This window comes from Myotis nattereri, assembly GCF_964212035.1.
Source record: "Myotis nattereri genome assembly, chromosome: 20".
Classification (NCBI taxonomy): domain Eukaryota; kingdom Metazoa; phylum Chordata; class Mammalia; order Chiroptera; family Vespertilionidae; genus Myotis; species Myotis nattereri.
The window spans coordinates 8836355-8860222 of NC_138096.1; the positions used below are offsets into that span (position 1 = coordinate 8836355).

Sequence of the window (23868 nt, forward strand, 5' to 3'; positions counted from 1 at the left end):
ACGAGCCAGCTTCAGATACCCCACTGCTAGTTGGCGCAGCGAACGTCACAGTGAACGCCACAACATCAGCCCAGCATCACGTGTCTCACTCCTTCACTTTTGATTTGACATACGAGTAATTTGAGTTACGAGCTCTGTCACGGAACGAATTAAACTCGTAAGTCAAGGCCCCACTGTATTACAAACCTTAAAGGCCCGTCAGTCTCTCCATCTCCCTGGCCTGTCCTGGCGGGGACTGCAGGGTGTGTGGGGAGCAGAGGCCTGTGTGGGGTGGGGGCTGAGAAAGTTCTCTCTGTTTCCATCCCGGAAAGCTGGCCCTAGGCAAGGCCAGGCATAGACTAAAGCTCAGCTTCCGAGGCAGAAGTAACTTCTCCATAGTCACCCAGGAAAGACATAAAATTCCTGAGACCTTTCATTGCTGATAGGCTCACTCTGTCTTGACCTAACTCCTGTGTTTAATCAAAGAACTTCTACAAGAAAAAAGAGCTTAACACGAGTCAGTATATTTAAAGCTCTCATACCTTGGAGAGGAACATTAAATCGCTTTTGAACATTCCTTTGTCATAACTATTAATTATGGTCAGATGTAGACCGAGCCGTCAGCGGTCACACGCCAGGTTAACATGGCTCATGCTGACGGCTTTGTTGATCCCTTTTTCTTTCTTGAACAACCCAGGCATTTCAGCCGGACGATGGAAGAACTGGTGCACGATCTGGTGTCGGCCCTGGAGGAGAGCTCGGAGCAGGCCCGCGGCGGCTTTGCGGAGACCGGGGACCACGCCCGGAGCCTGTCCTGCCCCCTGAAACGCCAGGCCCGGAAAAGGCGAGGGAGGAAGCGCAGGTCCTACAACGCGCACCACCCCTGGGAGGCCGGCCACGGCCTGAGCGAGGGCTCCGACTCCAGCTTGGAGGAGCCGAGCAAGGACTACAGGGAGAACCCCGCCAGCCATAAGCAAGATCACAGCGACTCCGACGACCAGATGCTGGTGGCCAAGCGCAGGCCGGCGTCCACCCTGACCAGCAGCGTGCGGGGCAAGCGGCCGCTGTGGCACGAGGCGGACTTGGCCTTGGACGGCCTGGGGAGCCGCAGCCTGCGGCGCCGGAGGAAGGTGAAGCGCATGGCCCTGGACCTGCCGCAGGACGCGTGCAAGCGCCCCATGACCCAGCCCCCCGACGGCTGCAGGGACCAGGACATGGACCAGGACCGGGCGTACCAGTACCCGGAGTTTGCCAAAAGCAAAGTCAAGAAGCGGAAACTGAGGGTCCCCAGGCAGGGACCCAAAACCCAAGACGAAGGCGTGGTTTTAGACAGCGAGGAGCTGAGCCAGACCAAGGACAAGATGGAATACGAAGAGCAGAAGGTGTCCGACGAGCTCATGAGTGAAAGGTGGCTTTCCTGTTTGCTACATAGAAGGGCGGGTGGGTACGGTGCTGTGGTTGGATGTGTTTTGTATTTTAATTAATTCTCTTTTTTTAGAATAATGATAATTTATAATAATGGTAGTGACATTCCTCTTGAACCATGGTCATAGTTGCTCATAATTTATGATGTTCAGCCCAAAGCAGAATTGCTTCTTTGATTTTACACGGCCTTTTGATTGTGTCATAATGACTTAATTTTCAGCTACAAAGAGAAAAGGGAATAGATTTTCAATGGGAAAGGATGTACATTTGGATAATAGCACATTGGTAATTCTTAGAATTGGGTTTATAATTATTTAATTATAGAGTTTTAGTATTGGTTCTCTTTAGTTTCACAAATTATCAGTTTACTTTTTTTAAGATTTTTTTTGCTGCTTTTTTGTTTGTTTGTTTTTTGGTTTTTTGTTTGTTTGTTTGAGAGAGAGAGAGGGAGAGGAAGAGAGTGAAACATCCATAGGCTGCCTCCTGCCTGCACACCCCCTACCGGAAAGCCAGCCCAAAGCCAGGGCATGTGTCCTGACTGGGAATCAAACCGGCGGCCTTCCAGTGCACAGGATGACGCCCAACCACCTGAGCCCCACTGGCCAGGGCTTTCAGTTTATTCTGATTATTGAGAATCAAGAGTTAATAGCACTTCAACCTGTGTGGCTTGGCATTTGAAGTCTAACTTGCTAGGAATTCTGACCACTTGTGAATTGTAAAGCCCACCTCACTGTCTGGAACCCCTGAACTTGTCATTGGACAAAGGAGAAAAGCAGTGATCCTCTGATGGTTAGTCTAACCCAAGCATGTCAAACCCCAAGGCTAACATGGGCCAAATAAACAAGGCATGTGGCCCGTGGGCTGCGAGTTTGACATGCTTGGTCTAAACCAGTGGTCGGCAAACTGCGGCTCACAAGCCACATGCGGCTCTTTGGCCCCTTGAGTGTGGCTCTTCCACAAAATACTGACTTCTACGCACGGGCCACGAAGTTTCAATCGCACTGTATGTGCGCGCCCGCACGTGGTATTTTGTGGAAGAGCCACACGCAAGGGGCCAAAGAGCCGCATGTGGCTCGCCAGCTGCAGTTTGCCGACTACTGGTCTAAACCATCGGTTCTGGAAAGCAGGTAAAGCACAGTGATAAGTCTTGTTTTAACAGCATCCAAAGGTAAGTGGTCGTTTTTCTGTGACACAGAACTAATGCTACTTGTAGGAAATGAGAAAGTATTGACACTGTTCACCCTTTCAGTTGTGTCCTTAAAACCAAATGCGGGATTGTGATGCAGAAAAAACATTCCTTACTGATGGTCTGGGCAAGAGTATTTGATTTTTTAATTTGTAGGACTGGCATTATTATCGTGTGGATTGTGAGCTATGGAATATATATTAGTACTGTATTAGCATGTATATAATATATATTTGTCTGTAAATATGATTATGATTGCAGATATGAGTAGGACCTGGTAAAACTTTATAGAATGGGCCTTTTATTACAGATGGTTTGCCATGTATGCAGTTTTTCTAAAGAAGTAAAAATTATTTTAAAAAATGTTTCAGGAAGGCTTTGAGAAATTTACAGCATCTGCTTTTCTTCCAAGAAAGTTGTCATTTTTATATCAGAGGGAGAATTATTTGTATGCTTTGTATGTCAGCATTGGGCCACTGTGACTGGGGGGCACTTAGCTTGACTTGAGAGTAATTATCTTGCTCACTGGCTGGGAGGGAGGGTGTGTGGCAGAGGAGATAAATACTCGGTTCTGGATTATTCATAGATTGCTGGCTTTCTGGATTGATTGTGCAAGCCCCTCCTTTTATTGATGTCCGCCTTCTATTGACAGACATCTACCTTGGGAGAGAAATTAGATGAAACTCTCTTTCTTTTCATTGTAAAAAGCATGTGAGTTCCTAAGGTGTGATAAGGCCACCCAGCCATCCACAGTCAAGGTACACATTTTCATGGAGGATGTTCCCACTCTTGAATAAATTAAAACAATTTTTTTTCTTTTAATTTAAACTTTCTTCAATAACTGTTTTCTTGTAACTTAAAAGCTAGTTTTTTTTGAAACTACTTCCAAACTTTTTCAAGCTGTATATGTCCTTGGAATGAATTTATAAATAAGAATTGAGCCCAGCCTGTGTGACTCAGTGGTTTAGCATCGACCCATGAACCAGGAGGTCACAGTTTGATTCCAGGTCAGGCCACATGCCCAGGTTGTGGGCTCGATCCCCAGTACGGGGCGTGTAGGAGGGAGCTGATCCATGATTCTCTATCATCATTGATGTTTCTATCTCTCCCTTTCCCTTCCTCTCTGAAATCAATAAGAATATATTTTAAAGAGAGAGAAAGAAGAGTATATAAGTTTGTAAATAAGAAACCATGCATTTGATGCTCTTAAAAAGTCTTATTTTCTTTCATTAAAACTTGTGCAGTACAGGGAGCTCCATAGATTCTCTTAATTTGAAGAAAGTTAGAGGGAAAGATACTAATTTAGAGTTCCTTGGGAAAATGTGTCACTTATATATATTTTTTTATGTTTATATTTATTTTTTTTAATAAATATTTTCTATTCAGAAAATATATTTGGATCTAAATATCATTTATAATTTTAACCCTAAAATCTCAATTTAAATATTTTAAAACTGGTTGGGATGTTTGTTTTTTTAAATAAGTTAGGCTACTGGAATTCTACATGTTACTGGATCAGCTGGGGTAATTTTCTGATTGGAAAATTAAGAATTATAGTCAGAGGGGAGGACATGAGAATTTTTAAAGAACATATTCAATTTATTTAGAAGCTGAACCTCTCTTATCATGTGACTTGTTTTGTATGTTTTTTAAACTATAGTATCACATAAGCATTGCTGCTATTGGGACAAACAGTGACAGCTGATTCGGCTCATTTGAATGTCCACTGTCTGTTTTAATTTGTGTGTTCGTTTTGACTCTGTCATATGCTCAAACTTCAGTGGAAGTCATGAGCACCTGTTACTTTTGCCTGCTCCCTCCTTTATGGTGGAAATACTCCTTTTTGCTCCGTGTTTGCTCAGAGGGACCTTAACGTTGATATAAGGGATTGTTTCCGCTGTCAATTTTTTTCTTCCTTGCCAAGTAAGAGAGTGGTTGTGAACTCTTCAGTGATGCCTTCTCAGGCTATTTGCAGATGTGGGTGCGAAAAGTCATTTCAGCCCCGGCCCTTGCATGTCAGGTGCTGGGGAGAGGCTCGGGCTGCCTCTGACTGAGACTTGCCTGTTCTGTTGAGCACTGGTGTTCTGGCTCAGGCCGAATCGCATGGCGTGAGAAGGCAGTGGTGAGCATTTGATGAGAGCAGATAATAAAACACATCCATTATGTCAGCACCTCGTTGCAGTCACATCTGGCTTACTGACAGGGTCCCATTAGATGCCTGGGGTTTTATGTGCCAAAAATAATATGCCCTGTTGTGAATGGAACCAGGATAGTTGCAGTTGGAGATTTTCAAAAACCATCTCGTTTCCTTTCAGATCTTTGTCAGGCTCCATCCAGTTCCACCCCTGAGCTGCCTCGTCTCTTTAAAATGTTACAACGGGGAGATCAATTGTCCTTTTGATCTTTTTTTTCTCTCTTCCCTCCTTGCAGCGATTCCAGCAGCCTCAGCAGCACGGATGCTGGCTTGTTTACCAACGATGAGGGAAGGCAAGGTACTGAAATGTCATTTTTTCGCACGGGGGGGGGGGGGGGGGGGGGGGCGGTGCGGGGGGGGGGGCGTCTTCATTGCAAAGTTTCACTTCTTACTAGTCATTTCGTAAGTTGAGGACTGCAATCCTTTTACCTTACACACGCTACTGAGTGGAGTGGGGTTGTTCTCTGGCGTTCGAGGAGAGCATCCTGTCTTCATGACCTGAAGTAATTGATTATCCCCAAAGCGAGGATGTGGAGCTAATGGTATGACGGGAGGATTTTCTTCATTGAGAAGGCCTGCAGTCTTTCCGTTGTGTCTCTTGTAGCAAGTTCACAAGACACTGGTCCCCACTCTCCTCCTGATTCAAATGTATTTCGGTCTGTTTAAGCATTTCTGAGGTTGGATGTGCAAGTCATCTGTCATTTTTATTCAGCTGTGACATTTAGGCGTCCTGTCTAGTTTGTGATTAGACAATTTTCATAAGCTCAATATTGTAACCTGTTCAACAGTAATGTTTCACCACTTAGATGGTTTTTATTTTTGAAACTTCCTGGAGATATTCCTACTTTAGCATAGCCTTATTGTGAAACTACCTGTTCTGGAAGGAAAATATCAGCAGGTGTACATGCAAATACTTAATCAGGAATATTTCATTTCCTGAGAGTCTTTAGAGGACATTAGTAAGTTCCAAGGAAAACAATGAAATTTATTGCTTTAAATTATTATTACATAATCATGGTTTGCTTACTTATGAACCATTAGTCCTGGATAAATAGATATATAACTGTTTTAAAAACCATAGACTTTTTAAACTTGAGATTCTGCTGAAATATGGTAGGACCTTGGGACTAAGATATACCTAAATTATTATTAAAATACATGTTTCCCCAAAGTTATATTACAAATGTTGACTTTGGTAATGAAATTAAATTAAAAACTTTTTAAAGTAACATTTTGATAAGCCTACCAATCTTTGAAAAACATTGAGTGGCTTAGAATACTATGCTAGTATTTACTGTCTTTTTATACATCTCTCTATTGTTCTTAAAACACACACATACCCAAAATACTGTTGATTCACACCTTTGGCACATTTCAAATTGAATTTTACATTGATCCATCATTATCTTCTCGGATGTTCTCGAATATACTGTGAATAGTGTTGTGTTTTAAAAATACATCGCTGTAGTCATTTGCAGTTTTATTGTAAACTCTGTGGCATTGTCACTTTTCATTTAAAATCACCTTTTTCACAACCATTTCTTAATGAACTTAATTAGATTAATTTCACTTAGTCACATCTGTTCATGATTGTTTCCCCCGTTTACACTCCATAGAAATCATGAAATTAAGCTAATATATACCATTATCTGCTGCAAAGAACAAACTCTGTAGTCTTATATCTTTTCATTCCCAGCAGGCGATTAAGGCTTGTTTTTCCTTCACGTGGGGTGGGTAGTCACTGCCTTGGATTTCCCTACAGTTTTGCCAAACGATTAGCTTTTCACATTGGTTCTAACACATAACATTTTATCTTTTTTTTAATGGAAATTCTTGTTATAGTGTTAAAGACATTTTTTAAGTAGGGCTGTGGGTAGAATGAAAAGTTTTTTATGGACTATTTATATGCTTGCCAGATGAAATACAGGATCTCCGGTTAAATTTGAATTTTAGATAAATAACAAATTATTTTTTTAAGTAAGTGTGTCCCATGCAGTATTTTGACTAAAAATTCTGTAGAAGTACTATATTCAGGGTGGGCAAAAGTAGGTTTACAGTTTATGTGGACAATAATACACTAATTAATTAATAATAATACAAGAATAAACTGTTTCTGTGTACTCACAACTATAACACTACTTTTGCCACACCTTGTATTTATATTAAAAAGTAATTGTTGTCTGGCCGGCATGGCTCAGTGGTTGAGTGTCGACCTGTGAACCAGGAGGTCAGGGTTCAGGGTTGAATTCCCAGTCAGGGCACATGTCCAGGCTGCAGGATCGATCCCAGTAGCGGAGGTACAGGAGGCAGCCGATCAATGATTCTCTCTCATCATTGATGTTTCTCTCTCTCTCTCTCTCTCTCTCTCTCTCACTAACTCTCTGAAATCAATAAAAGAAAACACAAACATATTTTTAAAAAGTAACCATTTATCTGAAATTCATATTTAATTGATGTCTTGTGCTTTTTAAACATTAACCTGACCCCTGTGCCTGTTGAGATGACACAGCTGAGTCTTGGGGGCATTTCTCGTGTTTGCACAGGTGACGATGAGCAGAGTGACTGGTTTTACGAAAAGGACTCGGGCGGAGCGTGTGGCATCACGGGGGTCATTCCCTGGTGGGAGAAGGAAGATCCCAGCGAGCTGGACAGACACTTGCCAGACCCCGTCTTTGAAAGTATCCTAACGGGTTCCTTCCCCCTCATGTCGCATCCCGCGAGAAGAGGTCAGTAGCATGTCGCATCCGGCGGGCTTGGTCAGTCTAGGGATAGTCGTTGAGGGAGGACAGGCTGAAATGGGCATGAAAGAACCTCAAGCTACACTTTCATGCTTTCAGACTGTTAGAAAGGCCCATCGTGAACACACTGGGATGACAGAAAGGGGATCGAGAGGAAAGAAATGTAAATAGTCGATAGTTGTATGCTGACCACACTGGAACCCGACCCGCCATTCGTTCAGATCTTTTAAGTATGAGTTTTGCCTTTTCCCCTGCTACCATTCGAGATGTTTTCCCTCCTCCAACTTTCTTACTTCTGTAATTGACAGGATCTTGTCCTATGCTCCCGTGATCATAGGATCTCCTAAATCGGGTCTTTGATTTTCCAGGTTTCCAAGCTAGACTCAGTCGCCTCCGTGGAATGCCTTCCAAGAATATTAAAAAGTCTGGAGGGACCCCACCTTCAATGGTAGGCATGCCTTTCTGTCTGAGTTTTGTTATGTTTGGAAACGTATCCATTTCTGTGGAATAAAAAGCCACATCCTCATCCCCTATTCGTATTCCAATGTTATACTTAAAAACAATCCATTTTTTTGTAGGCTCCAAACTGGACCAGTGAGATTCCCCTATAAACCAAATCTGCTCATGCTCATAAATTAGTTACGTTTTGAGCATCTGGGGAATGGCACTCGAGGGACCCTGGCTCCTGTCCTCTCCCCTGGAGGAGTACCAGTGAGTGGGAGCCTCCCTGATGGAAAGATGGGCCTGTTTGCTGGAGGCCTGGGATCTTCCTTTAGTCACAAGCGAACCTGGCTGGGCGGCTTTCTAGGGACCTAGGTGGGCCCGGGGTGGGTAGAAACTACTGTACATTTTATATATTTTTCTCTTTTATGACTTTTAAAATATTGAAACCATTTATGTATCTATCACCTGTTTTGCTAAACTGCTGACAAAAGCTAGAGAATTTAAAATGTCCGGATGTCACAGAAGTATTCCTCAATGTTTATATCGTGACCGGTGAAGAGCTCGTTTCTACATTATCTGACTGTTGTAAATAAAAAATGGCGACACATTCACATTTAAGGCTCGTTTTTAGAGAAATCTTCTATAACCAGCATTGTTTAAAGTATTTGCCTTTTACTCAGGGTATTTTAACAAGGGCTAGGATGAGTAGTAGGTGAGGTTGCTTGTTTTTGCCAGAGTTTGTATTTTGTTTAAGTTTGCTGCCTACATGGATAATGTGCTCTGTATGGAAAACGCATTGTATTTTATACTATGGTATTCATTGTACTGCCAGCATCATCCTAGTGTTAAACCAGCCGCTGTGATAACTAGTGTGTGCTAGAATTATTTACTATTACCTTTTAAACTGTGCGCTTTGCCCAATACTTGAAAGCAATCCCAGTGATCCTTTCAGCTTAGAGCATATTGAAATCATGTGAAAGCTGATATTTCAGCAAATGCTGTACGACTCTGAATCATGTTGTCACGTTCAAAAGTGAGAGCCGCGTGCATGCCCTTAGAATGACAGACTGCATGTGTCACTGTGTCAGAAGTACTTGCATGAGCTCGCTGTCACCGTGCAGAGGGGCAATGTCACAGCTCTGCCGATGGTGGAATTTAGAACATTATACAAAATGTTCGGGTCATTGCGTTTTTCTGAACGGTTATTAGTAAAATGATGACTATTTTTGTTACATTCCAATAATTGATGAAAACTGTGATTTAATACATGTATTTTTATATTACTGTGTGGATTGTTAATTCAGCATTTAATGGCTAACTTCAATATGATGATGGAAAAGAAACTGACAGTTGGCATCTCCTTTACCCAGAGTTGTTACAATCTGAAACGTGTGGCATCTTTTAGATTATTTGTCTAAACTGGGGAGATCGCAAGCGATCAAGTGCACCTTTGCGTCTCTTTACCTTCGCATATTTAATGTGATGTTTTAGAGCAGTGGTTCTCAACCTTGGCTGCACATTAGAATCACCTGGGAATCCTTTTAAAATCCTGATTTTTGGGCCTCATCCTCCGGAAATTCTTTTTCTTTGTTACTCATGTTGTGGCCTCACCCCATAACAAAGAAACAGAATTTCCGGAGGATGGGGCCCAGAAATCAGGATTTTAAAAAGATTCCCAGGTGATTGTAATGTGCAGCCAAGGTTGAGAACCACTGTTTTAGAGGGACAATGTTGTGTTTCGTAATTGTAAGTAAGCTTTCTGTGCTATGTCCTGTGCCCTGAGAATTTACGATCCCCCCCCCCCGCCCCGAATTACATAAATGCTTTTATTTTGTATAATGACTGTCTTTTGGATCTGAACATGTCACTTTAAAACCTTGGCCTGTGAACTCTGCCTTCCCAGTCATGAATTGGGATGAATGCTCTCCAGTTCTTGGTTCAGTTTTACCTATTTTTATTTTTGCTTCACTGCCTGCCTGAGCATCGCTGGGATTTGTAGCCCATTTTCTAGGCTTATTGCAGTCTCACTGTGGTATTTTATAGAAGCTATTACAAGTGATAGGCTAGCTTCATGGTATTGATGATACATGGCTTAGCCATAGTAAGAGCGCCTCTCCTCTCTAAATTGTAAAAAGGTGATTGAGTTTCACTTGATGGAGATGTGCTCTGTGTGTGTGTTTATCATGAAACTAGTGCATTCGGCCATAAACTGTTTCCTGGGTCTCCCTTTTTTGTATTCAGAATTTTACTGAAGACAATGGGCTTTTTCAGGTTTTCATTCTCTCAACCCTGAATTGTCCTTGTGTTTGAATTTTTAAGTACTGTAATCTCTCTCTCTTTTTTTTTCAATAAAATATCTGACTTGGGCAAGAAAGGTAAGAGTTCCAATTTGTGCTGCTATGTTAAAATTCCTATGCCGCGTTTTTATTGTCATTGCTCGTACTGTCCATGTTATTCTAAACAATGCAGTTTTCAAAATCATAATCCCACAAAAGAGTCATGTGTAAACAGTGCCCCCTTAGACTTTCACATTGGAAAGCCGATTGCTTTCAAGAGAGATTACTTTTCTGTGCGAAGAGAAACACACGTGGCTGTGACCTGTTAGAGTGGAGGCAAAGGGTTTCCGTCTCAAGCTGCACAAATCTATTGATGATGTTTGAAGGAAATGACAGAAGGAAGAGTTTTTTACTAAAACATTAATGCAAACATTTTGATTGGGATTTTTATTATTCACCATAGTTGTGTTCTGCAAAGTTTCTGCAAACACTGAATTAGCGAATGCTGAACTTGCTCCCAGGGAAACAGGCTTAGGTTCCTGCCAGCCTCTGATCGCGACATTTTCATCAGTCCATGGACACATAATCCTGTCTTCTGTACACTTGTGTTTTAAAGCACCTATGTAATCTACAAGGTCGATTCATTAGCATGGAACTCACGGCCGACACCCTGTAACTTAGGCCTGAACAAAGTGCACTAACACACGGATCTTCGCCATCAGGCACGTCGCAGCCCCACATTCTAGGGACCCTAGACCGCACACAGCTCTGTGCTCGGGGGCACGTAGCACAGGAGCCACCAACAAGAAGTACAACAGTGCCCTGGCTAGTAGCTAAGTGGTTAGAGCAGCGGTTCTCAACCTGTGGGTCGCAACCCCTTTGGGGGTCGAATGACCCTTTCACAGGGGTCGCCTAAGACCATCGGAAAAGTAACAATGAAATTGGAGTCACCACAACATGAGGAACTGTATTAAAGGGTCGCGGCCTTAGGAAGGTTGAGAACCACTGGGTTAGAGTATCGGACTGTGCATGGAGGGGTCTGGGGTTTGATGTCCGGTCAAGGGCACATACCTGGGTTCGCTCCCCGCCCCAGTCAGGGCTCCTGTGGGAGGCAACCAGTCGATGTGTCTAACATCCGTGTTTCTCTCACTCCCTGTGTCCCTTCTACTAGTACTCTCTCTGAAAAGCAATGGAAAAAAATATTCTTGGGTGAGGATAAAAAAGAAAAGCACAAAAGTGTGAAAAACATGGGACTAAATAAACCACAAAAAGGCCCCTTGTTTATAACATCAGAGCTAAAGCAAGAAGACAGGTGCCAAATATTTATACAGTGGGGCCTTGACTTACGAGTTTAATTCGTTCCGTGATGGAGCTCGTAACTCAGATTACTTGTCTGTCAAATCAAAAAGTGAACGAGTGAGACACATGATGCTGGGCTGATGTTGTGGCGTTCACTGTGACGTTCGCTGCGCCAACTAGCGGTGGGGTATCTGAAGCTGGCTTGTAACACGAATTTTAGCTCGCAACTCAAAGCAAAAAATTGGCCGAGAGACAGCTCGGATCTCGAAAAACTCGTTAGTCGGGACACTCGTAAGTCAAGGCCCCACTGTATACTGTTTTGGTTTTCCCCCTTACATTTAATCATAATGTATGTTCCGAAATTAACATTATAATATTGTATTAGTCATCCTGTTTTTGTGGCTACTTCTTGTACAGGGCAACCAGACTTTCTATTACATTTTTTAAAAATTCATTTTCTTTTTATTTTAATATGGTTTTTAAAAAAGAGACTTTTAGAGAAAGAGGAAGGGAAAGGAAGAGAGAAAGAGAAACGAAACATGGATGTGAGAGAGAAACACCAATCAGTCGCCTCCAGTGAGCACCCTGATCGGGGATCGCACCTGCAACCTGGGCATGCGCCCTGACTGGGTATCGAACCAGTGACCTTTCCGTGCAAGAGACTAAGCTCAACCAGCTGAGCCACACCGGTCAGGACTTTATTACATTTTTTAAAATGCATGAAATGCCATGTTTTCTTCCTTTTATTTTTTTTCACTTTAGTATTTGCATGCAAATTCTTAGGTTATTAGTAAAGAAATGGCTTGTTTTAAGATTTTTTTTTTCTTTTTTAAGTAATAATTTATGTACTTTTTAATGAACCTCTTTAAAAACATTGAATTTGCAAACATTTGAGGTTTTTTAAAAAATATCTCTAATAAAGATTATGCTTATCATTTAAAAACATTTTGCATCCTGCCCTAACCAGTTTGGCTCAGTGGATAGAGCATCGGCCTGTGGACTGAAGGGTCCCAGGTTCGATTCCGGTCAAGGGCATATACCTTGGTTTCGGGCACATCCCCAGTTAGGGGGTGTGCAGGAGGCAGCTGATCGATGTTTCTCTCTCATCGATGTTTCTAACTCTCTATCCCTCTCCCTTCCTCTCTGTAAAAAATCAATAAAATATATTAAAAAAAAACACATTTTGCATCCTAAGAAACCTCTGAAATATGTTCTAAAATGTTGTTTTTGTTAAGACTGCTCATGGTCACCATTTGACTCCACCGATGGATACTGAAGATCCCTTTTCCTTTTTGTGTCTTAAAAGGGTGATGACATCACTAGGGGCCCCATTCTTTTTCTTTTCTTCTTTTTTCTCCCATCAAAATAGAGGAAATGGAAATGCTGCAAACATTTCACTTTTTTCAGAGCCTGGAGTCAGGTTTTCTGCCTTTTATGTTGCTGATGGAATTCTTCTGATGGTCTATAAACTCAGCTTTCTAATTTGCCTTCAGTTCTGTCAGATAGCGAATATCAGAAAAGTTCAAAATCAATGATGGGTAGCACACTTCCAAATAGTGTTTAACAAGTGCTTTCTATATGGAAGTCACCCGCAAATCCTCCAGCTGAAGGTCAATTTGAACAACGGAGAATTCACAATGAAGTAAATGGAAGGGGTTCCGTGCGCTACAGGTAGCGAATGCCAACCAGACGTCTGTTGTCTGTTTGTCCATGACAAACCAGAGATACATGCCAACAGGTATTTATACATATTCGAAGCCAATAAAACTTGTGAAGTTTTTGTTAAGTCTCAATTGTCTAAAATATTGACTACTATTTAATGGAGGAGTAGGTAGAAATTTGATGATTTCTTTATATACCAAAGAAGTGATGACTTGTGTTAACAGTATTATATATGGCATCTTGTTCTTAGAACTTCCCATTTAAATCAGACAATTGGTGATAGGCAATTCACCATGATAGTATTCCAGGTCAGTACAGTGCTGAACTTGTAGGTGTGTTTCTCTCTAAGTTGCAGTATTATCGTAGGAATCGTTAATAGTGTATACTTGGTGTTTTTGAGGCCTTTCAGATTTGTAGAGATTTTGGTATATGTAATCTACAAATAATCTTTAAAAACGATACAGTACCACTGAGATTTCATCTCATTCAGTGTCATTTACATATATCTCTGATAGACTCTTCTGATTTCTTAGAAGAAATTATTTTAAAGGAGTATTTTACGTCATCTTGTGGGTGGATGAAGGTGACTGCGACATTGATGTCCTGCTTAACTGTGTTTTCAGCCATAGATTTCTTGGGTCAGTTGGACCACACACAGGTAATGATGATTATGATGCCTTCGGTGGGGGGAGAGCTGGGAACACAAACTAAGTACAATCTGTCTTTGTTCCCTGGTACCTTTCCGTGTGGTTAGTAAAAATTAATTGGGAAAGGGAGCAAGAAAAGAGACTAATAATTGTGAACTGATCCTAGGAGGATTTCCACTCTTCACTTCTCATGTTAGTTGTCTGTGTTCTCTGTCCTCCGGCACTGAGTCCTGTTTCCTTCCCGATCTGTCATATGAGCCCCTTCTTTCCAGTTCCATCCATCGCTGTCCTGGAGTAGTTACTCATGAGCTGACTACGCCTTCTGCAGCGGTCCCGTATTTAGCCATAGTCCTTCCTCCTGTGCCTTTGCTCACAACCTCTTCCTCCTGTGCGATTCTTCTCCTTCCAGGAGCAGTTCAAGTTCTGTACCTTTTCTTCAAAACCTTCCCTGACTCCTCACACATCCCCTGAAATTACATCACACCTACCCGCCCTGCCTCTTTGGAACTCATGCATGGGTAACCTTCCTATTTGGTACTGTTACTCCTCTGCTCATGTTTATACAGTAACCCCAAGAACATGTCATACCCGGTGGTTCCTAGCACATGGTATGTGCTGAGTATTCATTAGTATTACAACTTTTTCCTAATCTTACTTCCTCAGCTTCTTAAAAACACTGGTGTATGCCCAGCCTTTGGAATTGACTGTTTTAGGAAATACAAATTAATCGAACTCATTCCTTGATTGAAAGAAATTTCAGCCATCCTGTTTCTTCAAAAAATTATTGTATGTGTTACATACAGAGTGTCTCCAAAACGTGTATACACACTTTAACTGCTGATAGCTCAATTTTGAAAATGTAATGTATTTCTTCAAATATATTTTTATTGATTTGAGAGAGGAAGGGAAAGGGGGAGAGATAGAAATATCAGTGATGAGAGAGAATCATTGATCGGCTGCCTCCCGCATGCCCCACACTGGGGATTGAGACCTCAACCCAGGCATGTGCCCTGACCGGGAATCGAACCGAGACCTCCTGGTTCATAGGTCGACAACCACTGAGCCACGCCAGCTGGGAGAAAATGCAATATATTTTAATAAACACTGTTTTTATAATTATTCACAGTTTGTGTATACATTTTTGGGGGCCCCCTATATGTTACTAGTATACTATGAACACCTTATTGTGTAGTTGTGGCCGGTGTTTGCTATTAAAATGCCTTGACTTCCCATTGGGGTGCTTCCTAAAGAGGCTGGCTGTCTAGCTGACAGGATGAGCGCTTGCTCTTTCTGAGTCTCTCCATATCGCTCTCAGCTCCCAGCGCAGCACTGTGAAGGGCAAAGCAGGCACTTGATTGAAAAGGGGCCTTTACACGCGTGTGCGCGCACATGCGCGCGCACACACACACACACACACATCATTTTAGATTGTACGTCTTATTTCTGGTAGGTAATCATTGCATTTAGACGGTATGAGGACCTACACTAATTTTCACAACAGTTGTAATCATAAACTTGATTAAAAGTGAGGATGAGGATACGCATATGGGTGAAGAAATTAGATGTTCTAACCATTAATGTATGGCATCCATGTGTCTTGAGTGAATTACAGACTTTACTCATTTCTCGGCCATTTGTTTTATCTATAGATTAAATATAGGTAATTATTCATTTGACAGGTTACTTTATTACCTTGCTATATCTCAGACTACTGAATGCAGTTATAATGTCATTATTGTAATAATTGGGATTCATTAATAACTAATTAATTAACATTTCATGTACATTAAAATTAAAAAAGAATTGGAATTTGATTTTGTTTGAAGTCCGTTTTCTGGTAGTTATTTTGATTTAATAACAAGAGACTTTTTAATTATAGTTATCCTAAGCTCACGTGTAAATAGCAAAATGTTTTACAATTAATCGGAATTATAGTTAGAAATATTAACTTCAGTGGGTTAATCAGTTCATTATATTTGGTGCCTCGCTTTATGAAAAAATTACGAGTTAAATTTGTTGGGAGCAAGTGTGCATACATGAGGTACTAAACTTAAACTTTATTTTTACATTCATGGAGGACTTAACCAAGTACCTAGTATATTCAGATGTTCAATACTTGTTTTCCTGGCAAAAAACTAATTTTTTGCCTTGCAATAGTATGTGATTTCAGTGGATATTAAATGGTTAAACTGCTTAGAAATTTATTTGCACACTTACTAAGATCTGTTACCAGAAGGAATAAAATTAAGAGTCTAATCAAGTATCATGTTTTAATCCGTATTTTTTGTTTATTTACTTTTTGGGGTCTGTTTCTCAATAAGGACTGTTACGTTTCTGATTCAAAGTAATTTTTACCTGCCCTTTCAGGTTAATGCCATTCTTTAGAAAAGCCCATCTATTCTGGCAATGTAATGCATTTTATTTAATTTTATAGTTTTTATGATATCATATATTAGAGGTTGCCAAAAATATAGGAAAATTTTAGAGAACATTTTTGGATTTGATGGATTACCACTCTTGAAAGGGAAACAAAACACTAAATATTTCTAATCCGGCATTATTTACCGCATGGGTGGTTAAACGCTACTTTAAGCCTCATAAAATTAAAAGGGAGAAGTCTGCCAAGTGGAGCAGGAATTGGATTTAAGAAGAGTGGTACAGAGCCAAAATATTGCTACAGAATTAAATGTCAAAAATCTTCTTTAATAGTAGATATATAGTTCACAGTGCCTGGTTATGATTACTACATTTAATCTAAATCCCTGAAAGTTGCTCTCTCCTTTTCCATAAAATACAATAGGACACAAATCAGTTTTACTGGAGATGGATAACAATTGGAAAATAATGCATCTTCCCGCCCAATAAATTGTCAGTTATACCTTTTAACTAAAATCAATTCATCTTTCCGAAATTTATTGCAATTCCTAATAATAAATCTCCTCAAATGTTTATTCATTTGGTTTTTGATACATTTGCGCCACTTTCGCTATGGTCGAATGTTTTCTCTCTTGATTCATTGTAAATTAGAAAATCTATTTTGAGTCAGTCTTCTAGTTAAGAAGTTGAAATCTATAACCGAGCACCTTTTTCACTCTCCTCTGTACATTTTAATACCCTTGAACTTAAGTGCAATGCAGTCAATTCTTTTCAGAAGGAGCTTAAAAGACTTTTCGGCGTCCCTTCTTGAGAAAGGGCCGGATTCATAAAACAAGCACTTAGAGGCTGTTAGGTGATTATTGCCAGAGATACATGGGTAGCGCCATCATTTCATGTGCTTGTTACAAGGAAGGGTAAGTACTCATTTGAATTAGGATCCGCTATCGATCCTATTGGGAGCCTGCTTTTATTTTCTGTTGATAGTGACATTCAAAGGAAACACACATATCCCATTCCATTCTGTCTTCCACACAGGTCTCTCCCTTATTAATCTCCAGCCACACTATTAATTTTTAAACCTCTCTCTGTACCTTTGCAGGCTGTTCCTTTCAAATGTATCCTAAGTGTGAAACCAGACGGGCTTTTTACCACACACTGTGATATGGAATGCAGTCATTATTTTTTAGTTAAATGAATCACACGTGAGCATTTCTCTGTCTTGGTTCTTAATTATGATCATTAGAATTAAAAGACATTTTTTCAAGTACTGTATGATGAGCACTGACTCTTGTCATTTTCATTTTATACCTTTCTTTACTTATTCCACAGTGAAGTCAGATTGGTATTTTTTCCCCCATCTCCACCTCTACTGTGCCTTTAGGAAATGAACGTGAGAATCAGTTTACTTTCTGACAAATTTAATAAAAATGCGTTTGCAGTCAACACGTGTTAAGACTTGGTTTTAAGTCTACACTTTTTATATTATAGCAACTGAAATTCTAAGATTGATTTTCAGAATGGATACTGTTAGAAATGAAGGTGGCATTAATTTGAATCAAATCTGTAACTCATGGGCAAATTTGTGTTGCTGCTAATATATAATGCCATATGATTAATTTAGCAGTTAAAAGGGGCAATTTATATAGCTAGAATAGCCAATATGGAATTCATTAATAGGGCTAGCTGCTCAGTGAAGAAAACAGATGTTTTCTAAGGCAAAGATCAGACATGAATTACGGGTCTTACTTGTTCATCTAAAAATAGTGTTTCTTTTTATGAAACTGAACTTACTAATTTTTTTGATCTATGGATTCTTGAATATAAAGTATATTACTCATTTGTACTTAGCAAATTAATTTCTATATTAACAAATTATAGGCTTTAATAAATTTAGCTAGCTGTAAAAACGTTAAAAACAATCTCTGACTTACGTGTACTTTCTAATTTGGTTTTTCTATCACATGGACTATGAAAGTAAATCAAATCATGCTCTTTTAAATAAATAAAAATGATCAACCACATGCTTATGCCTTTTTTTAAAAATACTGATAAAGCGTTTTAGAAATATTCCTCTAGTGGTTTTGTAAACATTGCTTAGTGATACAATTTATTACTTAAGTGTTTAGGGTTTTTCTCTATTCCTGTCGGTTAGGAGGACTTTTTAAAAAATATATTTTTATTGATTTCAGAGAGGAAGGGAAAGGGAGAGAGAGAGAAACATCAATGATGAGAATCATTGACCAGCTGCCTCCTGCACACCCCACATTGGGGATTGAGCCCACAAGCTGGGCATGTGCCCTGACCAGGAATCCAACTGTGACCTCTTGGTTCATAGGTCAATCCTCAACCACTGAGCCACGCTGGCCAGGCTGTTAGGAGGAATTTTAACAATAACTGTAATACCACAGTTGTCACCTTGGTCTGGCAGTGTTCAGTTTGGGAAGGACAACAGGCTTGTCATACCCACCTTTCAAAGGAGGAAATGTGGGTTCTGACAAGATAAGTAACTGACATACCGAGAGGCTGAGGCAGGATCAGGGCCGATTCCTGGTCCAATGTGTCTGTCTGTCCCCCTGCCTCTCTAATCTTTCTACTTGAATGTTAATTCATTCTAGAGACTGAATCTTTGTTAATGTTTTTAACTAGTTTAAGGGGTTGCCAGGTCAAGTTTACTATTTTTCAATCCAAATGGATATTTTTTTTAAAAATATATTTATTTTATTGATTTTTTACAGAGAGGAAGGGAGAGAGATAGAGAGTTAGAAACATCGATGAGAGAGAAACATCGATCAGCTGCCTCCTGCACATCTCCCACTGGGGATGTGCCCGCAACCCAGGTACATGCCCTTGACCGGAATCGAACCTGGGACCTTTCAGTCCGCAAGCCGAAGCTCTATCCACTGAGCCAAACCGGTTTCGGCAAATGGATATTTTTAAGGAGATCAAGTAGTAATCTACATATTCCCTCTGCCCCCCCACCCCCCAGTGCTCTAAGCCATCAACATAACCTGACTATTGTTCAGTCTTCCTCTCTCTACTTCCTTTCACACCCTCATCAATTCTAATGTGATTCTCGTCACCCTCTTGACCTCTAACTTTGTCTATTGGTGCCCTTGCTTGGTTCACCAGAGAAGATTCAACCTGTTCTTCCTGCTCCAGGTCTTGCCACTTCCTTCCTCGTGGCCTGGCTCTCTCTGGTCGGTGCATCCTGAGTATGCCTGGCACTCCCAGCCTCTGCCCCGCTGCCCCCACGATTTTCACCTTTGGAAACATCACACTTCATGTCTGTGGAAACCTTGTCCATTCATCAGAATGCATCTCAGTTAATCCCTTATGTGAAAACCTCCAGGCCCGAAGGCCTCGCTCCCATCACTCCACTCTTTCCAGAACCCTGCTTGAGCCTCTCCCAGTGTTGTGCAAGCAAAAGGCTCCGACCGGAAGTCAGAGCAGCTGGCCACAAAGCCATGACTTCCCAGCGGTGTCCCCTTGGAGGAGTCCCTCACTGAGCTTCCGTTTCCTCATCCCTAAGGCAGGGACAGTGAAGGATAAGGTGGACTAAGGTATGTACTAGGACTTGAGAACTGTAAATGAACTGTTAGTGCTCATTTGCTTCAGGAACTCAGAGCTCATGACCAAGCTGGTAATGTGTATGCATGCGTGTGTGTGTGTGTGTGTGTGTGTGTGTGTGTGTGTGTGTGAGAGAGAGAGAGAGAGAGAGAGAGAGAGAGAGAGAGAGAGAGAGAGGTAGCTTGGTGTTGGGGATGTAGCTGCAAATTAGAGAAGGCATTCCCTAGCTGCAGGCATTCAAATTCAAAACATCTGAAGATCCTATGATGGCCAAATGAAACACTTGGTTACTTCTGGTTTTATACCTTAAAAATGTGTATGTAATAGTAAACTTATTGTAGCAAAAATGATTGAGATATTGTACACTTTGTTTGTACTTAAAGTCTTCTGTGGATTTTTATACTTTGCATACATCTTAACACCACATCAGCTGGTGCCTACCATGTCGGGTAGCGTCTCCACTGCAGGGAAAGGCGCTGAGATGAGGGGGACCTGCATTTCTTTTTCTCATTGCATTTGGGAAGATCACACTTGCTTGCCAGTTGTATATAAAAATAGGACTTTATATAAACAGCAGGTAGGTGGTGCCCTGGTTGCAGGCTTTGATGGATTCTCAGTGAAATTCAGCTTATGTGGTGCTGAGAAATACATTTCAGTAAATTTTGTAAAGATGTACCTTACAAGTACCATGAAAAAATTAAAAAAAAAATTAATGCTGAAAATTTAGTATTTGGCATTCCCCTTTAAATGTTGGTTAGCCCCAATATTATGTCTCAACATTCAAACCCTTGATGATTTCTATGTGCTAGGTGCATAGATTTTACAGCTGCAGTCTGAACATTTTTAAATTAAAATATATCTTTCATTCTGATTGTATTGATTTACACGTCTCTGTGTCAATATTAAGTCAAGTGAATTTTTCAATAAGTTGAAAAGATCTGGCAGGGTGAGTTAAATTTATTAGATTTGCTCGAGCTATTTTCTTGTCTGTGTTTGGGCATCTCTCTGCTTTTCTATTGCTGATTAGAATTTTACTTTGAAAATAGCACTACAATTTCAGTAACACATGTTCATACCTCTTAGTGATTTTTTTTCTCTTGAATAAATTGCCATTGGAAACCTTGTCACTACTTATTACGTTCTTGGCATCTTTTGCTGTTTTTCAAAACAATGTATTTTTAGTTTTCTTGTATATTATAAAATATAGTATTGTTTGAATTTTATTTGAATCACAAAACTAAGTCATGTTCCTTTATAAACCTTTTTTTGGTAAATTTTAAGTAGGAGAATGTATACATATATATACATATATATATATATATATATATATATATATATATATCTTTTAAAAAATCAGTCTGTGAAGCTAAGTTACCTCAGTTTATTGGAAATAAAAAATTTCATGAGGGTTTAAAAGCTTTAGGCATAATTCACCATAATTTCCAAGTGTGCATATGAAAAAAGCACTTACTTTTTGCTATTATAAGGGAAAACTTAGTACATTTTGACTAACCCAGAATATCAGTTATCATGTACGTAGGATGCAGGAGAGGGTCACTCATTCTACATTCACACACTCAGAATACAGAAATTAGTAGCCCCAGGTGAAGCCAATCCAAGTTCATTGATTTTCTCAGTAGATTGTAATTTCACGTAGATATTTTAGGCTGGCATACATATACTAGTGTCAATTATTTATTATCTAAAGTTGACTTTAAAAGACAAAAGCTCTGATGAATATACTTAATATCAAAATATGTGAACTGTGTGATAAGAGGAAGGTGACAGTGTTTTTCAATCAGTGAAACACAGTCATTGTGTAAATGGATGAAACTTGGATACAAGAAGAAAATGGCAAAAAATGGTACTAGAAACTTTAACCAGGATTTAATGAACTAATCAAGCTGTGGAGGAAATATTTCTATTTTTTGTGTCTTGATGGTATTGTGTCATGATGGTAATTCTCCCACTGTTAAATTAAATCTGCCAGATGCTTTGTAATTATTATTTTTTTCTGGGCAGAGTGGGGCTGTAGTGTAAAGTAAAGCCAGCTTTTATGTAGTACTTGGGCATTGATAACTGGTACTTTTATGGGATCCTTAACTTTGACCACTTAATACCTCTAAATCTCCATGAAACAAAACAGTTTTATCTGTAGACAAAATATCTGGCTCACTTCAATAGAAATATAGCACTAATATTTTATAGTAACAAAAACTAGTAATTGAATACTATGCTAAGTTTCTTCCACAAGCATTCTCATTTACTCCTCACAATAACCATACGGTGTGGGCATTATATCTCAGTTCTATAGATTGGGAATTTAAGACATAGGGTAAGTAATTTCTTCAAGGTCATGGAGCTACATCAAATGGCAGAGCCCAGCCTTGAAAGTAGGTCTCTCTAAAGTCAAAGGTCATGCTCTCAGCTACATCATCATACTGCCTCCTTGAGCAAGAGAAGTGTTTTAGTGTCATGATCAGTCGAGTTTTATTACTTTACTTTTTAAGAGAAGATATCGTTTTCAAAATGTAGTTGGGAAATTTTCTGCCTTAAAATATTAACAATTAAAAAAACCATTTTATTTAATCTTCCAGGGGAACTTTATTTATAGACAGGTGCAAATTTCTATTAAATCTCTGCTAAGCTGTTGAATATATACTTGTGTAAAGTAGTACGTTATGTGAAAATATGTGTGCATTATCCAATTAGCAAATATATTATTTGTATCTTCTCAGGCATGATATTAATAGTAATTAATCTTCTTTGCACATTTCTATTTTAGAATTTTTTAAAACTGTGTGCAGCATAAAACAAAACAGTGCTAAAACAACCAAGCTCTGATCACCACTGCTTGCGATATATTCAGTCATCTGCTTAATCCTTATCCCCTTCGCATTGTCAATACCCATCTAATTCCACTTTAACAACAGTAATTGGCTGATGGAGTAGAAGATATAGATTTGTTTTCTTGATGACTCCTTGACTTTTTTTCCTCTGGTAATACTAATAGAATTCCAAATCCGTCCTGGTGTGATCATGTCATGAGTAGGTCAACAATCATGTCAAGGTCCTATTGGAAACCTCATAGCCAACATCTTAATTTAGACTTAGCTCTCTTCGTCACCTGTCTGTGCAATTGTAAGCAATTTTTTCGAGTCTCATCTCTCCATTATAACAGAATTCATTTAGTTCACAGGGGTAGAGTTCTGCATCTGAATTATGTGCCTGGTCTCAACGGAGTAAATGGAATATATAAAACTCTGGGAACCCCATTGGCATGGGTATATTTATATATGTGTATGTGTCTTTTTTTAAGTTACAAATGTTGAACAAAACTCAGAAAACTCTTACCCTATTTTTTTTTTTTTTTGCAATCAGTATTTTATATCATCTGTGTTTATAAAATATGAGTGGTTTTGTGGTACTAAGTTCTAGGAAAGTATACTTTCACTTTAAATAGATTATTGAGTTATTACCAGCTGGTTTGTCATCACTGTTCTAATTTTATTTCATTACTGTGACAGGAACAATATGTATTCATAATAAGAAAATGCTCTTTAAAATTATTACGCTACTTTGATTTTAAGTGGATGGGAGATATAGAATACAGGCAAAAGCATTTCAGATGTTGAAGTACGTTATATGAATGTGTATATATATATATGTGTGTGTGTTTATCTATGTGTTATCTATATATTTTTTATACATTTCTATTATCTCTGCTTGATTAATAAACATGTCCCTATCAGCTGTACTATTTTCTATCTATAAAAGAACGTACCGTACTCCCTGTGTTTTGGATAGTAATTGATGATAATAACCAGAAGTTCATTAGGTTTGAATGTTAAAAAATTGGAATACTGAATAAAAACTTAAACCAAAATAGGAACAATGGGTTAAAAAATAGGAGCTGTTAGCCTTTAAAATGGATAGAAAGAGATTTCTGTAGAGACATAGAGAAACCAAAGGCAATCTGATTATTCTGAAATTCTTTAAAATTTTACATTTTATAATTAATTCAAATGATCTTTTATTGAAATATAAAGCAGATCTTAACAGGGATGTTTGTTTG

General features: G+C 39.5%; 1 protein-coding gene across 2 annotated transcripts in view; it reads left to right on the forward strand.

Moving 5' to 3' along the window:
• The window catches only part of GPATCH2 (G-patch domain containing 2), an 88941-nt gene that overhangs the window by 5192 nt on the left and 59881 nt on the right, over nucleotides 1-23868 (forward strand). Inside the window, exons 2-6 of one of the 2 annotated variants that reach the window (XM_081114387.1) lie at nucleotides 677-1387; nucleotides 5021-5082; nucleotides 7328-7510; nucleotides 7891-7970; nucleotides 8101-8578. In XM_081114387.1, the coding sequence (XP_080970513.1) occupies nucleotides 677-1387; nucleotides 5021-5082; nucleotides 7328-7510; nucleotides 7891-7970; nucleotides 8101-8133 (1069 nt within the window). In that variant the 3' untranslated portion in view covers nucleotides 8134-8578. Of the gene's footprint in view, nucleotides 1-676; nucleotides 1388-5020; nucleotides 5083-7327; nucleotides 7511-7890; nucleotides 7971-8100; nucleotides 8579-23868 lie in introns of those variants that run through there. The other variant, XM_081114386.1, reaches the window with a different exon arrangement.